At 38.9% G+C, this 14,889-nt stretch overlaps 1 protein-coding gene across 2 annotated transcripts in view; it reads right to left on the bottom strand.

Moving 5' to 3' along the window:
- Positions 1–14,889, bottom strand: part of LOC126210060 (alpha-actinin, sarcomeric) — a 488,112-nt gene that overhangs the window by 18,303 nt on the left and 454,920 nt on the right. For both annotated transcript variants that reach the window (XM_049939180.1, XM_049939179.1), the window contains exons 11-12: positions 10,871–11,107; positions 5,310–5,394 (exon numbers count right to left, since the gene is read on the bottom strand). In XM_049939180.1, coding sequence (XP_049795137.1) covers positions 5,310–5,394; positions 10,871–11,107 — 322 coding nt within the window. The remainder of the gene's footprint in view (positions 1–5,309; positions 5,395–10,870; positions 11,108–14,889) is intronic.

Below are 14,889 nucleotides of genomic sequence, written 5' to 3'. Positions count from 1 at the left end.
GTGTGAGATTGTGTGGTGTGTTCATGTTAAGCTGTAAGGTGATTTATGTGCAATACTGTCTGTCAACTCCAAAGGAAGCACACTTAAATTTATAGATCATTACAGATAAAGAAAAGTCATACGGAATGCCACTTCTAAAGATTATACGAATAAAAATTTGAGATGTGTTGCTTGAGCATTTAGCTATTAGATAAAAAGTCTTCAATCATGTTATTGTACAGGGCAAGATACCATAATGTTCAAAGCAGAAAACAGAAGAGTAAGCTGGAAATTTATGAACAGTACATGGAAACTGTGAACAAACATTCATGCTACAGTAACTTAAAAGCACAACAACTGAGGAGCCTGACAACTCAACAAAAGAAATGATAAGGTATGTATCGCTCCTCAATAAACTGCTAGAAATAGAAATTTAGGGCACTGATGATACAAAAAATACAAAATTGGAAAACACAACCTCTATTCAGTTGGATCCTGGCGTCTATGAAATTCCAAAATTTGTTAAGTCTGAGTACATTAATGTACACATAATTTTTCATGGTTAAAGTCGTGTAAACAAAATTATAAAACAAAACACAACAGATGCATTGAAAGTTCATTGATCTTTATGTAAAGATTAAGAACCTCGAGTCCATTTTTCTCAGTTTCAAGAATACTCATGGAAATGCTTTGTTTTGAAATGCAGAACAAATTGTTCAAACCAGTATACAAATCACAGGTTACTAGCTAAAGAAATATTATTTCCAGTCTTATCAATGCAGTTTCCCAGGGCAAAAATCTATAATCTCACTGTGACCTTTACATGACGTTTACAAACAAAACATTGTCACTTTTTATTTCTCATACACCTGTTATTTAGATACTTTTTTACCTACAGTCATTTGTGCATTTTCTTTTTCTGTCACCTTTCCATCACAATAAACGCAGCATAAGCTCTCAAGCAAAGAAAGGGATCCACAGCAGACTGCTCACACAATCAGACAACATGTGGACGTGAGAATGTCTAAGCATGCACGCATTTTTTCCAGAAATTTTTGTGCACACCCTTTTATTCCCGTGCACCTGCGATTGCACCCGAGGAAAGTGGCACCGTGTGGACATTATCTTTAAAGTGTCAGTATTTCAAGGCGCAGTGACTGTACTGGTCTTTGCAGAATATACCTAGATTTTATTTTTTCCAGTAATTTGTCATTTTTCTGTTAGATTCTCAGTTCATGTGTGTTATAGTGTCATTACTTATTTCCAATTACATCTATATCTATACTCCACAATCCATCTTACAGAGTGTGGTGGAGATTACTGTGTGTACCACTGTCACTTAAACCTTTTCCTGTTCCAGCCACAAATGGTTCGCGGGAAGAAAGATTGCTTATAAGCCTCTATGTGAGCTCAAATCTCTCTAATTTTATCTTCATGGTCACTTCATTAGATATACTTAGGAGGAAGCAATATATTGGTTGACTCTTCCAGGAAAGTACACTCTCAGAATTTTAACAGTAAAATACAATGTGATGCAGTATCTGTCGCTAGCCCTGTGGTGCATGGTGTTCACTGTAGTGGACAGCTGTTATTGGTCACTTTTACCTTCAATGTGACCGTGTTTTTAAGTCTCCAATGCAAGCAGTCCACTCTAGGGGACACTCTCCACCTGGTGCTGCTATCTGTAGGGCAGTAACAGAACTATTAGAGCGTCTGTTTGCGTACAAACATCACACGTGATCAAGATGGCGTCTTCAGAGTGTGGCCGTGCACCAGTATGTACTGTTTCCACGAAACACTTCTGTGGGACTTCGAGGTGCAGGGTAAGAAATTCTTAATGAATCTAGATGGATACTGCACCAGTTCTAAAAAATGAAAGATTGTCAAAACATATTTTTACGGTTACTAGAAGCAGAAAGTATCTGTCCACTGCAGTGGACATCATGCAATAAGGGCATTAGTCATGAGCTGTCTTACAACAGCACACTGAAACATTTAGTTTGTTTCTTATTTTACAGTTTTTAGTATAGTTCCTTAGTTCAGCATACACCTTATAATTTACAGCACACGAAATCCTATAATTAGTCCCAAAATTTTGAATTTCAGGAAGTAATCGAAGAGTTGCCTTCTGATTCAGAGTGCACACTGGTAAGCAAAACTGATGATGAATTCAGGGAACCACAGTCATCAAGAAACGTAATCATGGAAACAAGTTCCAGCTCCGATGACAATGGTTCGATTCTGAGAATAACGAGAGTGAAATTCCGTGTGATGTTACAAGTTCTCAACCAGTAAAAGAACATGGGTGCCAAACTACAAGTGGCAGCAGATCGACAGTAATTCTGTACTGCTACACAACTTACAGACGTAAAAACATAAATGTAACTGGCGAGAATCCCATTGATTTCTTCACAGAAATAATTTCTGACGAAATGTTGGAACACATTGTGTTTCGAACTAATCTGAATGCTCTTCAGGTGGCAAATTGAATCTCTGACTGACAGTTCCTGAACTGAATACATTTCTAGGTGTGAACATATGACAACGACATCAAGTACCCTCGAACCTGATCGTGCAGGTCATCAGATGAAGGATTAAGGATTTAGTAGCCAACTCTTTACCGGTCAATCGGTGCGATAACATACAGTGTTTTCTTCCTTTTGTGGATAATAGTGCAGTGGATTTAAGCAACACAGATCATCTGTACATAATCTGTCCATTTCTGGAGTGCCTGCAAAAAAACTTTCTTCATGCCACAGAAGCTGAGGAGCATCAGTGTATTGATGATCAGATCATACCTTTAAAGGGTCACAACAATATCTAACAGTATGTTGCTAACAAACCAAAGTAATGGGGACTGGAAGTCTGTGAGAGAGCTGGTTCTGGTTATGTCCACTGTTTTCAAATATACCACGATGGATCTGGCGGGAGGCAGCCAGTTAGTGAGTTTGGAGCTTGTGCTGATGTGGTTCTATGACTTTGTGATGATATCAAGTAAAAGAACCACAAAGTTTTTTTTTACAAGTTATTTACAAGTGTGCCACTACTCCAGGACCTTAAAAAAATAAAAATGGCATTTGGGGCACTGGGACACGCTAAGTAAACTGGCTGCAAGGTGTTCAGTCAAAGCTTCCTTCAGACAGAGACATGAGAAAGGATGTACGAGGGGAATGTGCATATGTTGTGTGTAAAGAGGGCACAACCATTACAAAATGGTTTGACCTATGCTGGTGCACAGCCCATATCACAAGTTCAGTGCTGGAACAAGAAGGAGAACAAGACCATCAGTGTACTTCAACCATTCAGTGTCACATGCTACAATTGTCATACTGGATGTGTAGACATCACGGACCAGTGTGTAGCATTATACCCACATCATTGACGAAACAGGCAGTGGTACCTATGTCTTCTTTCATTTTATTGATGTGGATATTGTGAAGTCTTGGTTGCTATAAGGGCAGGCAAGAAATAACATCTGTCTCCTTGATTTCAAGTTGCTGGTGGCACAATCCCTCATAAACCTGGGAGAACGCGAATGGTCACCAGGAAGGGAAGGAAGACCAGTTTCTACTCCAAGATCCCAGCAAGAGAGACCAGTTTGTGAAGCAGCAGATGAGGAGAGATTTCATCAAGGGAATCATTAGCTGAAACTCTTGGAGATAAAAATTGTAGATGTTATGATCAATTGTGCAGAAGAAAAACTAAGTACATTTGCACTACATGTAAGGAATCTCTATGTCCAAACTGCTTTGAGTGTTTCCATACAAAAAGAAGTAATTAAAAGACGGAGACTTGGGAGTTCTTGCATCCACAGTGTCCACACCAGTGGACATCATCTTTTTTTTTTTTTTAAGCAAAATTTAATAAAACTCTGGATTACATTAGATTCAGTTTTCATTCCATAGTCCCAAAAAATGAGATGATTTTATGGGTGTGGAACATGTCAGAAAGTAAAACCTAAAACATTTGAATACAATACATACTACCCTGATCATTTGTTATGAGGTTGTCATACTAGGTAAACACAGTACAGTAAACTGGAACAGCTAATATTTACAGAATTAATATGCTTTCAGAATGAAACATTGTTATGCATTATTAATAAATTGATCATACACAAAATATCTAATCTTGACTGTTGTGACCACGCGCTGTCAGAACTGAAATGTAACAGACATTTTTACTTAACCTGGTTTAACAGTCTCTGTTAAGGTATTGAACTATAGAGTAGATATATTTGTATTTTGTGATAATAGGCATTGTTCTTTACTATATAAACCCCATTTCAAATTTTTTTTTCTCACTTGTTAATAATTCATGCCAATAGGGCTAGAGTCAGCTGAGCATCTCTGTGGCACTTTCACTTAATTATGAAGTGTGCAGGTATTTTTGTATTAGTTATTGCTGCACAAACCTAAGAGAACTGTTTACTCTTAGTTTTAAAAAGGAGTAGTCTTTGGAACTGAGTCACACTCGGAGCAGCAGATCTTAACTCTTGACCCAGTTAGATTCGTATTATAGGGCTACAGACACAATTTTTGAGTTGGAACAATAATATTTTCAGTGGTTTTTACGTCAGGCCCTCACATTCCTGGCTCATCTAACAAATTTTTGATATGTACGATATTCTCAAAAACTGAAGGTTCCAGTACTTTCAAATAAACTCAATTTCTCAGACTAAAAGAACCATCACAAACATAGTCAACTTTTGAAAACTTCCTACGATAGCACTCTGATGGTGGGAAGGGGGAGGAGACAGCATATTTATTGTGACATATTTAACTGTTTTTCAACCTTGAACAGTCTTTACACTGCAATAAGTTTAACTTAAATCAGTCATCTTAATGGCAATGGATGAGCAGTTTGTAACAGACATTTCTTACATTTCTGTTGCACATATAGTCTGACACAAGCAAACTGAGACTGGCGTTGTAAATTTTGATTAGTTACCAAATGTTTTCATATAGTGAGGGCCCCCCTTCAAAAGTAGGATCTACATCGGTTTAAAGAAGTGTGTCCATTTTTACTGATCAAAATGATTCCGCACACCTCTTTCCTCAAGGTTCTGCAGAAGCTCTGCCATTTTTGTTGAAAACTCACCTGTTCATACACCACCACTGAGATGACTGAATATGACACGAATTGCCGCAGCATAAAGATACAGTTTACGGTCGAAAAACACTATCGCAGTAATATGCCACAGCAGTAATTCTTTGGTAATACTAACAGTCTCTTCTCTTTTTTGTGCTACCTTTCAGTTGTAAAAAAAGAGGTACATTATTATGATCTAAGAACATATGACTAGGCTAAACATCTCCACAAAAGGATACTCTGTTGTTTACGGAGCTCGTTCTGCAGAGTCTGGTCTCGCTGGGGCACAAGTTGGCGCACTTCTGTCCACTTCTTGGTCAGATCCTGAAACACAGCAGACATGTAGTTGGAATACAGCTAAACTACCAGATGTTGCAAAAATTTGTAAGTTTCATTTGGATGTATGTAATTTTGGAACTGTGCAACTGTGTTCTGAATGCTAATTACAGTGATAAGTTAATTATCACTTCATAAAAATGTTTCAGATCCACAGTTACCTACCATTTGTCATTAGACTGCAAGCTGAACTATAGTTTCACCTACCAAACTAAAAATAACTGAATCCATATTACTTGACAAAGCAAACGGCAGACTCAGCTGTAGTGAGAACACGTAGGAATACCGACAATGTAGAAAAAGACAGATCACTACTTATCGTAAAGAAGACACATCACGCTGCAGACAGGCACAAGTAGAAGATACTTACATAAAGCTTTCGGCCACAGCCTTCATCAGTAAAAGAGATGCTGAATGTGTGTCTCTCTCTCTTTTTGCTGACGAAGGCTGTTGCTGAATGCCTTATGCCAGTGTCTGTCTACCACTTGATGTGACTTCTTTACGGTATGTAGCACTCTGTCTTCTCCTACATAGTTGAGAACTAACTTAGCCATGTGACTAGCCACAACCACATTCCATTCCAGAATAGTGTGCGTTGTTAACTGACAGTGCAAGCTCAGAAAGTGATCACAGGACACAGCCTTCATAACAGCCGTGACGGTTTGCTGTTAATGTCATTAAATTTATTGGTTATGAGAATGGGAAAGCAGTGACAGTGCTGACAAAAAGGTGATTGAAGCAAGCAAAACGTTAAGGCTGAGTAAGTTGATGGTGTGCAAATTATAGCAGAAGTGACACACGGCAATGAGTCAAACTGCAGTACCTAACTCAAAAAAGAAGCAATGTGCACACAATAAATATTGCATTGAGAATACAGATGAATATCTTATTAGCCTGCAATTTTTGTGAGATTATGAATAATACGAGGAAACAAATTCTGCGAAAACTTCATAGCTTTTGTCACTCACAGAAGTGGACTTCGAGGTTACAAAAAATAATGGGAAATTTTTGTTTCTGTCTATGGGATGTGGTTTTGAAAGATGCCAAAATAAATGATTAATAATGTGCTATTAAGATGGGCTGTTTCAGAAAAGGCATACTGTGTTAGAAAAATTAGGCTTCAGAATGAAAGGAGACCATGGTTTTTTCCAGATGCAGCACGAATTCATACACATCACACACAGAATAAATGTTGTCACAGTCATAGTGTGTGTGTGACAAGTACTGTCAAGTAAAGGTGCAAACAGTGTGTTAAATTATTGTGTTATGCACGGCATTGGCATATAAAAACGAGGCATGTGAAAGAATTCTGCTTTTAAGGATACTGGAATGAATGATGTTACTACCTTCCCTCCACGTTCCTAGAGTGTGAGAAGGGCGGTCATGCTACCATGCCCGGGTCTTCAGTTTGCTTTGTCAGGAAATACAAATTATTATTTATGTCTAATTAGTGTGTAAATTGTTATCTTCTGTCCTAGGTAGTTCCTCCGTGTGTGTGTGTGTGTGTGTGTGTGTGTGTGTGTGTGTGTGTGTGTGTGTGTGTGTGTGGGTGTGTGTTTTCAAAATGTGAGCTGCAACATCACATCCATTCTTATCAACACGATCTTAAGCATGCAATAGCCATTGGATTTTACTGCCTTATGTACAACAGCAGAAACACATGCACCTGCTGGCATTTGAATGTTTTATGTACATCTCCTATGTTTATACGAGGACTGATATTACACACCAAATAGAAGAAGCAGCTGAGGTCATTACTTGCCCCAGTTAGGCTGGATGTTTTACATACTTCTCTATGCTGCTTGTCTATCTGGTGAGTAGTGATCTGTTCTCACATACACAATTACTTTCTCTTAAATTTGGCATTGATAATTGATTTTTGGAAAAAAGAAAAGAAAAAGCGAGTGTGCATAAGTGGCAGTCAAATGAAAGAAGACAGATGAAAAAAAAGTAAACTGTTTATAATTTCAAAAGTAATCACCATAACTGCTAACATTTATCTTCACCATGAAAAGACTATCAACGCCTTCATGAAAAAATGTTTGCAGGTGCCTATGGAAACATAATTGTACCTGGGCATGCAAATCTTCTTCCAAAGTAACAAAGTAAATCAGTGGCCACAAATATTTTCTCTCTCCAGGGTTCCGAACTATGGAAATTGCATGGGGGGGGGGGGGGGGGGAGGGCGGAGAGGAACTCTATGGAGGAGCAACACTGTGAGAGGACCCCACATGTCGCCAAGATTGTTTCGACTATATCTGGAGAAGTTTTGCTGGAAAGCCCTTATACATTCTCTACTCAGTCCTGGTCTCTCCCCATCCTATTTCCATATTTTTGGAGCCATCAAGAAAGACACTCATGGCTGTCGATTTGCTTTGGATGAAGAGGTGCATGCCAGGGTACAATCACGGTTCCGTAGTCCACTGCAAACATTTTTCCATGACGGTACTGACCATTTTGTCTCAGTGGGATGAATGTATTAACAATTATGGCCATTACTTCTGAAATAATAAACAGTTTAATTACTTTTCTTCCATCTGTCTTGTTTCCGTATTATTACCCTTTGTATGTCGCGAGAAGGTAACCAAAAGATATTGAAAACAGAATGTGTGTTGCTGATAAGGTGTTATGTTCACAATTTCAAATTTACGCAAAAATTATATAAAAATAAATATTTTAACAGACAAAAAATGCTGAATTCTTATATACAATATGTTACAACAATTCTGTTCTACACAGAGAACCCCACAGTTATCTAATGGAAACATTTAAAACAGAATCTGTGACAACTGGAGAAAACACTTTTTTTTCTAGGGGAAAGAAACACTGCTCACAGGAATTTGTATCGTCATGCATTTCCACCATAGTTATCACAATTTTACATCAAGATACACACCAACAAGTGCACCAATCTACCATCTCTGCAGTGGCAATTATTGAGCCTTTCCCTTCACTTACTATTCTAAGCACATATACTAACTGTACATAAGTCACAGGAGTGAAAAAGGGAACACTTTCCAGGATGATTATTGTGCTGCAATATTCTGAAAGTGAGGTGGATCCACTGTCTGTACAACACTTATGATGCTCGAGAGTCTGATCTCAAACACAGCAATGAGCAAGCTGCAAGTGGAAAGCGGCTGTGGAAACTGCATTCACGTGCAGCGCTAATGTCAGCAGCATTCCGCTAGAGATACTTTCCCGTACCTGGAACTGGGTGCCCATATCTTCCTTGCAAGCAAAAAATGCAAATAAAAATCACACTACTGCATTTGATACAATCACTTCTTCATAACTATTTTTATACGATCTTCCAAACAAAACTCTGATTATTCTTTTCATATAAGATGCAAACATCACCAGAACAAATTTATTTTGTGTAGGAGGCAGTCAGTGCTGAAGAAAACAAGTTACACAATCAGAATGACATCCTCACCCCACAGCAAAGTATACACTACAATGAAACATCCCGAGCTTAAATGTGTGTTGCACCTCCCGAGATAGATGCTGGCAGTCTTGTCGTGCGACATGCCATCTCTTCATGCTCCACAAGACTGCACCGATTCCTCTTCCCCCACCTTACCCTGCTATCCCTCCGCCTTCCCCATCCCACTATGGACTGTTGCTCCCATTTGATGCATTTCAGTCTAATCAGAGTGGCCAGAGACAGCGGTTGTGTGTGAGAGGTGTTCTTGTTTCTGTGAATGTAAGTGTTCTTTTCCTTTTTCAAATGTGGCTTTGGCCGAAAGCTTAGTGTGTAACAAACTTTTTGTTGTGTGTGTCTGCAACTCTATTACTTTTATTTTTTTTAGGGGTGATCAGACTTTTGTATTATGTTAATCCCAAAATAATGGATCAGAATACCAAAAGAGTATGTAAATAACGCATTACAAATAAATGACCTTCCAAAAAAATGAAACTGTTTTGTGTGGTAGTACCATATACCATATTTTAATATATAAATGTTTTTAAGAAGTTTTCTTTCTTTCAGTTGACAAGCTCTGCCAATTTTTTTAATGTACTCTTCCAAGAGGAAAGTCCAGTTCACTTGGCAGAAATGAGTTATCAGTTGCTGTCCAAGAAAGGGTAACAATACTCATCACCAACACCATCATTCACCACATTTACCTCCTCCACACTACTACTATTCTCAAAACTGAAAGAGGAAGAGAAAGGATGACACAACCAAAAAGATTCTTTGGGTAATACCCCCGACACCCAACATGAATTCGACAGCAGATACGTTTTCCTGTGTATAAAAGCTGCTAAAACAGGCTGAACACCACATTCCATCAATTTCATTCGATTTTACAGTTTTACAGATGTAAACATTAAAGACAAACAGGCTTCACTTTTCAAAAAAAATAAAAATTAAAATTACTACCTAATATATGTATTTACTGGAATAATCAGCAACCAGTTGCACAAAAGAAATATTATTTCTCTAACCGATTTCAGGCACCTAGTGTCCTCCTTCAGCACGTTATAACTATCATATTATTTGCAAGTGTCAGAAGTAAGATTCATGCAGCATATTGCTGTGGACATGTGGTTCACAATGCCTGTACAAAAATGGTATAAAGAAGCCTTACAACAAGTGCAAACATCATGCCAAACCTCATAACCAAAGCTATATGCTGCATACATCTATTTTTGACACTTGCAAAAAATGTGACATTTATAACTCTCTGAAGAAGGGGGCTACCAGGTGTCTGAAACCAGTGAAGGAAATAAAATTAGTTTTGCGAAACTTAATGCTGATTATTTCAATAAATACAACTACAGTTGTTGAAGATGGATGAAATGCTGATCTATGTTTGTTAGACATCATCGTTACACTTTCTCATCCACAGCATAACACATTTTAGGAATTTATTCCCATTTGCTTAGAAGTTTACTTCAGTATTTTAAAATCTCTCTCTCTCTCTCTCTCTCTCTCACTCTCACTCTCACTCTCTTTTCCATTAAAGGCACTCTGCAGAGAGAGAGAGAGAGAGAGAGAGAGAGAGAGAGTGTGTGTGTGTGTGTGTGTGTGTGTGTGTGTGTGTCAACAAAGGCTTTGCCAGCTGAAAGCTCATTTTGTAACAGTCTTCGAAGTCTATTATTTAGTATCTTCACTATATAGTGAGTAGCAACTATCTTTTTCATAATATTGCAATTTTTTATGAATTGCATATAGCTGTATAGGAAAGATATAAACATTTTATGCTAGCTGAAGACAAATGAAAGCCGAAAACACATCTTTGCACAAACACAATTACATAAAAACTGTTCGGTTGCTGTATTTGTTCGACCAAATGTTTATGATAGATAATATTAAGTTGCTTGTCTTCATTGTGTGCTTTAGCTCCTTGACCAGAGACACAAGGTAAATGTGATGTCAAACAGAGCTTTTTCCTCAGAACACAGACAATGGTGATACTGTGCAACGCCAGAAGTTCCACTGTGCAGAGTAGGTACTCACGTTGGCAGTGAGGGTGGTGTAAGGGTTCTCCAAACCGCCCGGCACCTGGTACTTCTGCACCGTCGCCTCAACCTCTCGCACCAGCCCGACAATCGCTGTATACTCCTTGTCCGCCTCGCCCAGTGTCGCCTTGAACTGGCCGTGAGCGTCGATCAGGCCCTGTATCTCCTCCATCGTGTGCACGATGAACATGTCCACCAGGTCCTCCCGGGTGCCGTCCAGCCAGTTGTTGAATGGCTGTAAAGTAAGAAATTTGTGAGTCAGACACTGCTGTTGCTAGGCTATATAAAAAAACTTTTTATTAGCTTAGAAATATGAGTTCATAAAGTAACATCGCACTTCAGTCAGGATAGGTGGAACTGGAACTTCCGTACCATAGTATTACACAGTGTATTATTAGCAAATCAGAATTAAAATGAATGAAAGTCCTTGTGACCACTGTAGTTCTTTCCAAGTTCCACAACCAGTTTCAAAGCATAAAGGTGCATCCTCAGGTATATTTAAGTGCCAGATGAGAATTACGATGGCCCGAGGTGCAGTTATAAATGAAAGTGAGTGATCCCTCAACTGCTGTCATCAGGTTGTTAAATATAAATGATGGGCATCCTAAATAAAATCTGTAAGTTGAGAAAATGTGGATGTAGAAATTTCAATAAGTGGGAATTCGCACAGCAACACGTGTGGTTAGTTGGACAGTACTGAAACTTCCACACCCACATTTTTTTAGCTTATGGATTTTATTTTGAATGCCCACCATTTGTGTCTAACAACCTTTCAGTTTGATGATGAGCACTGATAGATCACTCGCTTTCATTTAAAGCTGCACCTTGAAAACATCTTAATTCTCATCAGGCACGAAGTGGTTATTTAAATGCGCCTGAGGGTGCACCTTTAAGATGCGAAACCAGTCGTAGGCCTTTGAAAGGACTACAACAAACAGGAAATTCGGTCATATGGACATTCATTCATTTATTCATTCATTTTAATTCTCATTTGCAAACAAAACTTTGCTTAATATTGAGGTATGAAAGTTCTAGTTCCATCAATCAATTTTTTTAGCTGTGGTTGACCCACCTTTAGAATAGTTTGTGACATTTCAGTCACATAAATTACTCAAAAATTACTGATAAATATATTACCATTCCAATTGTTCTGTTTGCCTAGTGACAGCTGCCAGAATTGAAGTTAGCACTTGTGTACTGCTACTATGGAGTGCCTGTTAGAATTTTAATCTGGCTGCTTCACTACTCTCCTATGTTTGGTCACAAGTTTCTTCCTCAGGAAACTCTTCTGGTTTTCTCAGTTCAACATGTAATGCTTAGAAACATAGTCACTTGCCTTCCTCCTAATTTCAGACAATGGCTACTCAAAACTAACAGCTATGTCATCCGCCTCAGATGTTTCATTTGTTTTTCAACACAGTATGCGATTGCAGGTACAGCGTCCATCATTAAGGACAAGAACACCAAATTCATTGGAGGAATGCATCAGCACCAACCATCCAGACAAAAACTGCAATACAAGCATCCTTATTTCCATCCTTCCTTTTGTTTCTTCCTATTTTTCTCACTTCTTACTTTCAACAGGTCCAGTGTAGAGATATAGTATGCATACTTTTGCCTGTATTTAGTATCTTCTATCAGCAGTAAAGATTGAAAATAGTGCTTCAGTTGTAAGGTTTGTTTATTTTTCAATGCTTATACCAGCACTGAAAAATAAAAAAATCTTTTAACTGAAGTGGTATTTTCAATTTCTACTATAAAAGTTATGGATGTTCCTCCAGCAGGTTTGCTTGATTTCACTGGTAGTTGTGCCTGTCTTGCAAAGTATACTCTGTAGCCCAGATGATCATTCTTCCAGGTCACTAGTTACATAATGCCTGTAGCATTCACAAAGGCCTTAATTTCATGAAGAAGAAAGTTCCCAAGTATTTTCTGGTATGATACATCCAATTGAAGGCACTCAATGACATTTAGATCCCATACATCTCTCAGATTATGGGAACGTTGATTGCTGTGTCTTGCCCACTATTCAAATTAGTCCTAGACATTTTCTATGGGTTCACGAGTGTATGATTTAGTGCTTGGCTTGCTCATCAACAATAAACTACATCAACGGGAAAAAGTCTCCAGTTTAACAACCTGATGACCAATGCCATAATTTTGAAGATATATAATATTATGTGTGTTTGATTTAATAGAATATGTGCCCAAAGATACATGTCATGCCACACTCATTTTGCTGTTGCAGTGAAATATGTGCACTTTAAAATAACTTTCGGTTTTGGAGCTTTTGAGGGTACAAAAAGGGTAAATCTGTCATCAACCAGAAGGTTGGTTTGAACACCGCAGGGCTTTACTACAGTCCAATTAAAATTACTTGATAGCTGACACTTCACGGTTTGGAACTGGTTTCCTCCAATCCGAGCGCTCAACGTCATACCTAAACTGTCTGCTGTTGGTAAACTGCAACAACAATTGTGGTAGTTCACTTCGGTTTAGTTTCTCGATGAGTTTGGATCCTGACTGTTGTGTCTGGCCCCTTTATTTTGTGTTTCACTTCTCTCTCTCTCTCTCTCTCTCTCACACACACACACACACACACACACACACACACACACACACACACACACACACACACAATACAAAAAAACTAGCAAAATACATATGTTTCACACATGGCACTAACCAAACATCACTGGAACCTTCCGCAAAAGACGCGATAAAGCAGCACATATACATTTATTGTACTCTCAGAGATTGCCTTAGATTAAATAAGCTTTGCATGGCATTGTGTGAAGTTGAATTTTTTGAAGGCTCCAATTCATCATTATGACTGGGTCGGCAGAGTAATAAATACAACACCCTAACCAAGTGTACTGGCACAGACCAGTGTTTAGCATTTAACATAATGTGTATGAGATTGCAGATTCAAACTGTTTCACCTGCAATGAATTTTTTTATTTCTAAATCTAATCAAAAGATTTTGATTGTTACTTCTATTCAGCTAATTGGTTTCAATCTAATTTTTTATTTCTAATAGTTTGCATCATCATTTTCATCATTGTACTGACTTTTTTTGTTTGCTCTTCTTCTTCTTCTCCTTCGTATCATTCTTTTTTGATTTGGAATCTGCCTGTGTGACCTACAATCTGTGACCAAGTGCCTACCAGGACTACTCATTGGTTGGTAATGAAGCCGCTCGTGTAGCTAGTTTGAGAATTTTGAAAATTTCTCGGGTATTCAGCCGCGTGGTATCGTCCAACAGGCGTGATATTTAAGCAAGCCGACTTCTTTCCATCGTCAAGTGTTCCTGGAGTCTGATTGATCACTGATGGATGCCATGTTTCACCCTTCATCCAAAACGAAGACGTTATTAGGATCAATCAAGGACGACTTAGGACGCCGGAAACTGGGAGTTTACCACATCCCTTGCCAGTGCGGCTAAATGTATGTAGGCCAGACCACCCAGACGGTACAGAAGAGACGCAGTAAACATAAATGCCACACAGACAACACACAGCCAACCAAGTCAGCCATGCAGAGCACTGCATCTCACACGGATGTGACACGAACCACAATGGCGCACAGGTGTTCCAGCAGTCCAACACCTTCTGGGACTGTATCCTCAAAGAGGCAGTGGAGATCCGGCTGCACGATGAGCTAATATAAAGACAGCAGTTTCCAGTTGTGCAAGGCCTGGTGGGATCCAGCCTTGAGTATGATTAAAACATGATAATCTACACGGAAATCCACCCCTGTCAGGACACCTGAAGAAAAAGACGCATTGTGATCACATTGGCAGAGTTCGGCACGCAGCCACGGACATAGAAGGTCTGCGGTCCACAATCTGTCGCAGAGCACTACGCTACCTCCACCACCCAACTGTGCTCTTTCCCCAACCGCAGACTGCACGGAAGCACCAAGACGGAGGCTGTGCCTGTTGGACAGTGCCACCCGGCTGAATACCCAAGAAATTTTCAAGATTTTCGTACACTAGTAAACCCTCATATCACAAGG

Source organism: Schistocerca nitens, chromosome 10, assembly GCF_023898315.1.
Source record: "Schistocerca nitens isolate TAMUIC-IGC-003100 chromosome 10, iqSchNite1.1, whole genome shotgun sequence".
Taxonomy (NCBI): Eukaryota; Metazoa; Arthropoda; class Insecta; order Orthoptera; family Acrididae; genus Schistocerca; species Schistocerca nitens.
The sequence above is the reverse complement of the archived record's forward strand: the minus strand, read 5'-3'. Positions and strand labels throughout refer to the sequence as shown.